The 7,540-nt window shown below is 46.8% G+C and overlaps 1 protein-coding gene across 2 annotated transcripts in view; it reads left to right on the forward strand.

The window, feature by feature from the left end:
- The first annotated feature begins 3,261 nt into the window (after window positions 1–3,261).
- The window catches only part of LOC112072567 (tissue alpha-L-fucosidase), a 12,257-nt gene continuing 7,978 nt past the window's right edge, over window positions 3,262–7,540 (forward strand). For both annotated transcript variants that reach the window (XM_024139958.2, XM_070439845.1), the window contains exons 1-2: window positions 3,262–5,196; window positions 5,474–5,608. In XM_024139958.2, the coding sequence (XP_023995726.1) occupies window positions 4,835–5,196; window positions 5,474–5,608 (497 nt within the window). In that variant the 5' untranslated portion in view covers window positions 3,262–4,834. The remainder of the gene's footprint in view (window positions 5,197–5,473; window positions 5,609–7,540) is intronic.

Raw genomic sequence — 7,540 nt, forward strand, 5'->3', positions numbered from 1 at the left:
CAAACGGCATGGCAAGATGCAGTAGATGGTATAGAGTACGGTATATTACATATGAGATGAGTACTGTAGGGTATGTAAAACATAAAGTGGCATAGTTTAAAGTGGCTAGTGGTACATGTATTACATAAAGATGGCAAGATGCAGTAGATGATATAGAGTACAGTATATACATATGAGATGGGTAATGTAGGGTATGTAAACATTATATTAAGTGGCATTGTTTAAAGTGGCTAGTGGTACATTTTTACATAATTTCCATCAATTCCCATTTTTAAAGTGGCTGGAGTTGAGTCAGTATGTTGGCAGCGGCCGCTAAATGTTAGTGGTGGCTGTTTAACAGTCTGATGGCCTTGAGATAGAAGCTGTTTTTCAGTCTCTCGGTCCCTGCTTTGATGCACCTGTACTGACCTCGCCTTCTGGGATGATAGCGGGGTGAACAGGCAGTGGCTTGGTGGGTGTTGTCCTTGATGATCTTTATGGCCTTCCTGTGACATCGGGTGGTGTAGGTGTCCTGGAGGGCAGGTAAGTTTGCCCCGGTGATGCGTTCTGCAGACATCACTACCCTCTGGAGAGCCTTACGGTTTGTGGCGGACAGTTGCCGTACCAGGCGGTATACAGCCCGACAGGATGCTCTCGATTGTGCATCTGTAGAATTTGTGAAGTGCTTTTTGGTGACAAGCCGAATTTCTTCAGCCTCCTTTAAGGTTGAAGAGGCCGCTGCTGCGCCTTCTTCACAACGCTTGCTGTGGGTGGACCAATTCAGTTTGTCCGTGATGTGTACACCGAGGAACTTAAAACTTTCCACCTTCTCCACTACTGACCGTCGATGTGGATAGGGGGTGCTCCTCTGCTGTTTCCTGAAGTCCACAATCATCTCCTTGTTTTGTGACGTTGAGTGTGAGGGTATTTTCCTGACACCACACTCCGAGGGCCCTCACCTCTCCCTGTAGCCGTCTCGTCGTTGTTGGTAATCAAGCCTACACTGTAGTGTCATCCGCAAACTTGATGATTGAGTTGGAGGCGTGCATGGCCACGCAGTCGTGGGTGAACAGGGAGTACAGGAGAGGGCTCAGAACGCACCTTGTGGGCCCAGTGTTGAGGATCAGCGGGGTGGAGATGTTGTTACCTACCCTCACCACCTGGGGGCGGCCCGTCAGGAAGTCCAGGACCCAGTTGCACAGGGCGGGTCGAGACCCAGGGTCTCGAGCTTGATGACGAGTTTGGAGGGTACTATGTGTTTAAATGCTGAGCTGAATCGATGAACAGCATTCTCACATGGCGTATTCCTCTTGTCCAGATGGTTGAGGGCAGTGTGCAGTGTGTTGCGATTGCGTCGTCTGTGGACCTATTGGGTCGGTAAGCAAATTGGAGTGGGTCTAGGGTGTCCGGTAGGTGGAGGTGGATATGGTCCTTGACTAGTCTCTCAAAGCACTCATGATGACGGAACGTGAGTGCTACGGGGCGGTAGTCGTTTAGCTCAGTTACCTTAGCTTTTCTTGGGAACAGGAAACAATGGTGGCCCTCTTGAAGCATGTGGGAACAGCAGACTGGGATAAGGATTGATTGAATAGTCCGTAAACACACCAGCCAACTGGTCTGCGCATGCTCTGAGGACGCGGCTGGAATGCCGTCTGGGCCTGCAGCCTTGCGAGGGTTAACACGTTTAAATGTTTTACTCACCTCGGCTGCAGTGAAGAGAGCCCGCAGGTTTTGGTAGGGGGCCGTGTCAGTGGCACTGTATTGTCCTCAAAGCGGGCAAAAAGTTGTTTAGCCTGTCTGGGAGCAAGACATCCTGGTCCGCGACGGGGCTGGTTTTCTTTTTGTAATCCGTGATTGACTGTAGACCCTGCCACATACCTCTTGTGTCTGAGCTGTTGAATTGCGACTCGATTTTGTCTCTGTACTGGGACTTAGCCCTGTTTGATTGCCTTGCGGAGAGAATAGCTAACACTGTTTGTATTCGGTCATGCTTCCGGTCACTTGCCCTTGGTTAAAAGCAGTGGTTCGCGCTTTTCAGTTTCACGCGAATGCTGCCGTCAATCCACGGTTTCTGGTTTGGGAATGTTTTAATCGTTGCTGTGGGTACGACATCGTCAATGCACTCCTATGAACTCGCTCACCGAATCAGCATATTCGTCAATATTGTTGTTGGACGCAATGCGGAACATATTCCAATCCGCGTGATCGAAGCAGTCTTGAAGCGTGATTCAGATTGGTCGGACCAGCGTTGAACAGACCTGAGCGCGGGAGCTTGTTGTTTTAAGTTTCTGTTTGTAGGCTGGAATCAACAAAATGGAGTCGTGGTCAGCTTTTCGAAAGCGGGCGGGGGAGGGCCTTATATGCGTCGCGGAAATTAGTAAAACAATGATCTAGGGTTTTTCCAGCCCTGGTAGCACAATCGATATGCTGATAGAATTTAGGAGTTTTGTTTTAGATTAGCCTTGTTAAAATCCCCAGCTACGATGAATGCAGCCTCAGGGTGTGTGGTTTCCAGTTTACAAAGAGTCAGATAAAGTTCGTTCAGGCCATCGAGGTCTGTTGGGGGGAATATATACGGCTGTGATTATGATTGAAGAGAATTCCTTGGTAGATAATGCGGTCGACATTGATTGTGAGGAGTTCTAGATCAGGTGAACAGAATGACTGAGTTCCTGTGTGTTGTTATGATGATCAACCACGTCTCGTTAATCATAAGGCATACCCCCCGCCCCCCTCTTCTACCGGAAAGATGTTTGTTTCTGTCGGCGCGATGCATGAAGAAACCAGCTGGCTGCACCGACTCCGTTAGCGTCTCTTGAGTTAGCCATGTTTCCGTGAAGAGAGCACGTTGCAATCCCTGATGTCTCTCTGGAATGCTACCCGTGCTCGGATTTCATCAACCTTATTGTCAAGAGACTGGACATTGCGAGTAGTATGCTAGGGAGTGGAGCGCGATGTGCCGTCTCCGAAGCCTGACCACGAGACCGCTCGTTTGCCCCTTTTACGGCGTCGCACAGGGTCGCCGGCGGGATCAGATCCATTGTATTGGTGGAAGGCAAAACACTGGATCCGTTTCGGGAAAGTCATATTCCTGGTAGGAACGATGATGAGTTGACGTTAATCGTATATTCAGTAGTTCCTATTCAGTAGTATGTAATGAAACCTAAGATTACCTGGGGTACCGATGTAAGAAATAACACATAAAAAAACAAAATACTGCATATTTTCCAAGGAACGCGAAGCGAGGCGGCCATCTCTTTTCGGCGCCGGAAGTAGGTAGCGTTTCAATCGGTGACGTCACTCGCTCTGAGACCTTGAAGTAGTTGTTCCCCTTTGCTCTGCAAGGGCCGTGGCTTTTGTGGAGCGATGGGTAACGTGTGCAGAGGGTCCCTGGTTCGAGCCCAGGTAGGGGCGAGGGGACGGACTAAAGTTATACTGTTACTCAAGTGCTATGTGTTTGAGAAATTAATAAATGTTTAATCACCCAACCTTCAAGAAAAATCTAATGAATATCAATATTCAGGTGGTTTATGTCGAAGATCCTTGCCATCATCTTACAAAATATGCCTTTTATGAGTAGCCTGTCACGTGTAAATGAGAACTTGTTCTCAACTGGCCTACCTGGTTAAATAAAGGTGAAATAAATAAATGTGAACAATACTAAAATGTCAGATTATATCTGATTCTTGGAGCATTTCATACCCAACCCGTTTATTTGTATGACTTATTCAAAACTGACCAGGAACGGCTGTAATAAATACATCGCCTCATGTCATTCATTTTCAAAGACACGTGTAGGCATATCAGACTTCAAATCTGTTTTACACCGGCAACACTGGGAAGTGGAATACTAAAATACGTTTGGAGAATAACAGAAGTGTTCTTGATGACAAGCACAGAAATTACCCTACATTTTAGCCCATTGATCAGACTAAAAGTAAACAGATAAAATCTCTGAATGACAAGATTACATACATCTGCCCCTACACCCTAACCAACATTTTATATATATATATATACATATTTATTTCTAGAATCAAACGTACACTTTTCGGTTCACAATCTGTTTGACAAAATTATTTTCATAGTTACAAATCAGGTCACCCTACTAAACTGCTAAAACATACTGTACTGTGTGTCTGCTGCCTGTTCGTTGTCAGAGCCTAAAGGCCAATCACCAAAACAAAGGGACTAATGCAAGTGTGGACTTTAGTCCGTGCTATCAACAGGCTCCATTCTGCAATAGATTCATGGACGGGAGTAACAGCAAACTCATTCTGTTGACAACATTTGAGATAAAACGGCGCTACCGTGCTGCTCTTTATAACGTTTTATAAACTCAGGGGAGAACGGTATCCCTCTCCATTCAGCGCCACTATAATCCTGAGGGGAGGTTCTTTAAAACATGCATCCAATCCCRTGGCTCCCTCACATAAMTAGACCAATCATATGCTTCAATGTGCCGCGGWTCACAGTGCTGTGACAAGACAGAGGAAATGAGAAGAGATTCTGATCGTGATGTTAAATTGCTTTTCTCAAAAGCTCTACCCGGAACAGTTTTGAACACAAGTCATATGACCACAGTCATGTGYTAGTTTACGGACCAGTATGATCTACATTTACTGCACATAACGAAATGGTAGTTTCCCCATAATGTTTTACAGTAGATTATGCCTGTAAACCGATATAAAACGTTGCGGTTTAGTTTGATTCTAGATATAATCGCTTGTAGACGCAGCAGAAAGACGCCGTCCCGTTTCGCCCGGAATAAACTCATAGAACAACTACTTACGTATAATTATTCTATGAACATTGCAACCTTCACATTGATAAAGCCTCCGTTTTTTTAACAGTAATGTTTGCTCAGGCAAGCTGGGTATTTCTCTTGCTCGCCGCTTTGTTGATAGCAATACCAGCAAGCGGGACGCGATACCAAGCGAACTGGGAGAGTTTGGACGCAAGACCACTTCCTACATGGTATGATGAAGCCAAGTTCGGGATTTTCGTCCACTGGGGGGTGTTCTCCGTCCCCGGGTTCGAGAGCGAGTGGTTCTGGTGGCATTGGCAAGGCCAAAACCCACCTGATCCGAAGTGTGTTCAGTACATGCMGGATAACTACCCGCCCGGGTTCAGCTATCCAGATTTCGCGCCCCAGTTCCATGCCCAGTTCTTTGACCCGGATGACTGGGCTGACATATTCGAGGCTTCCGGTGCAAAGTAAGTCTTATTCAGTTTGTATACCTATATATTTGTTTTATACCAATAGGCAACACAGTCTGTAGTGATTAAAATCGGTAGTAGGTATTGAACCAGCAACACTGCCTAGTTAAATAAAGGTTAAATATTTGTTTCAATAATAATAATAATAATAATTATTAAAATGGGGAAAGTGCACTACCACAGTATGACAGAGGCTGTAGTACAGTATTACAGCCTAGAATTGAAAGGCTACAGGTCTTTTCCCCCAGTCTTTACATGTCCCATGTATCTCCAGGTATGTGGTTCTGACAGCGAAGCACCATGAAGGATTCACCACCTGGCCCTCMTCCTACTCCTGGAATTGGAACTCTGTGGACACTGGACCACACAGAGACCTGGTGGGAGACCTGGCAGCTGCCGTACGCAACAGGTACGATAAACCCCATTGACAAACAGACAGACAGAGAGAGAAGGGTTGAAGTTATCAACTGATCTGAGGACATCATTTTTAATTGGATAATGTTATTGGTGGTTGGCTGGTGTAACCCCTGCTCAGACTTTGCATGAATCAACCAATGGTTGCATGCCTACATCATCGACCGTGCCGTCGGGCACCAGATCGCTATAACATAATGATGTGCCTAGCTAATAGGTAAAATACCTGTCCAGGTGTTGTATGATCTGACGTACTGTCTATAGACACTGATCTATGTTTAGTTTTGCGTAGTACTGTCCTAGTTGTTATCGGGGGGGTGATTGTATGGGGAGAGTAAAGCTGTAATGTGCTGAAGCAAATTCTWCTGGATGCAGGGATTGAATTGGAAGACGTCTCTATTTGTCATAGATCTATTTTATATAAGTGTTTATAATAAGCCCAGGTCTGTAGCTGACAGCAGAGGTAGTTCTGTATTCAATCAAATGTATTTTATAAACCTTTTAAAAATTGTATTTTTTWTACATCAACAGATGTCACAAAGTGCTTTACAGATACCGAGCCTAAAACCCCCAAAGAGCAAGTAATGCAGAAGCCCAAAGGACAGGACACACTCATAAAAATGCCATTAGGCTCAATGTTGACTTTCTACAGTTCCCTCTTCCGTCCCAGTATCAGCTGCTGTCTCTTGACACGTTCCCTCTCCGTCCTAGTATCAGCTGCTGTCTCCTGACAGTTCCCTATCCGTCCCAGTATCAGCTGCTGTCTCCTGACAGTTCCCTATCCGTCCTAGTATCAGCTGCTGTCTCTTGACAGTTCCCTATCCGTCCCAGTATCAGCTGCTGTCTCCTGACAGTTCCCTATCCGTCCCAGTATCAGCTGCTGTCTCCTGACAGTTCCCTATCCGTCCAGTATCAGCTGCTGTCTCTTGACAGTTCCCTATCCGTCCTAGTATCAGCTGCTGTCTCTTGACAGTTCCCTATCCGTCCCAGTATCAGCTGCTGTCTCCTGACAGTTCCCTATCCGTCGTAGTATCAGCTGCTGTCTCCTGACAGTTCCCTATCCGTCCCAGTATCAGCTTGCATCGGTGGGCCTATGGGACAGAACTGTTCCCAGGCACCGAGGTATCCGTCCCCGTTGAATCCCCCAGAGCCACGTGGCGCTTGATATGTCTTCCTGGGCTTGACAGTTCACCTATCCAGCCTGCCCCGGTTATTCAAGGGGCTAAGACTTTGTGTTCTTCCTTAAGGACAGTTGCGAACCGGCCTATCCGTAGCCCGAGATTATTACCAGTAGCTGAGCGTTATGTCCTACATTGACAGTTCCCTATCTACGTCCGCGGAACCTGTAAGGGACAAGCCAAGGTATCAGCCTGCTGTCCCTTCGATTAGACAGTTTTTCCACTACTTCGGTGCCCTACAGTGATTCAGACTTGCATCGGTCTCTTGAGCAAGTTCCTCCGTCTATAGCCGGAGTACCCAGAGCTAGATTAAATCAGACCTGCTGGTGTGCTCCTGACATATCCGCCTATCGACGTAAACCCGGAGTAATTCAGCTGACTGTTTCTTCATCACTGACAGGGTTCCGTCTATCCAGCCGGTCCCTGTAACTGGGAGTATCAAGGGACTTTGCATAGTCTCTTGAGCAGTTCCCTGATGCAACAGATCTGTCACGCGATAAAGAAGCTAGTTCAGCTGCTTGTCTTCTTGACAGTTCCCGTATTCCGCTCAGCCGAGTAGAGGTATGTGCGGCTGGCACTCTGTTCCTCTGCGGACTGAGGACACGTATCCTATCTCGTTGGACGGACTCTGTGGGAAGTATCATGCGTTTGCACTGGTCATGACCCCTGCCAGCTGATACTAGGAGGAGAAAAGTGTCAAGAGAACCACCTGCAGATGTCTCGCTATTTGCGGGAGACGTGGGAACCCT

This window comes from Salvelinus sp. IW2-2015, unplaced genomic scaffold (genome assembly GCF_002910315.2).
Source record: "Salvelinus sp. IW2-2015 unplaced genomic scaffold, ASM291031v2 Un_scaffold1962, whole genome shotgun sequence".
In the NCBI taxonomy this organism is placed as follows: Eukaryota; Metazoa; Chordata; class Actinopteri; order Salmoniformes; family Salmonidae; genus Salvelinus; species Salvelinus sp. IW2-2015.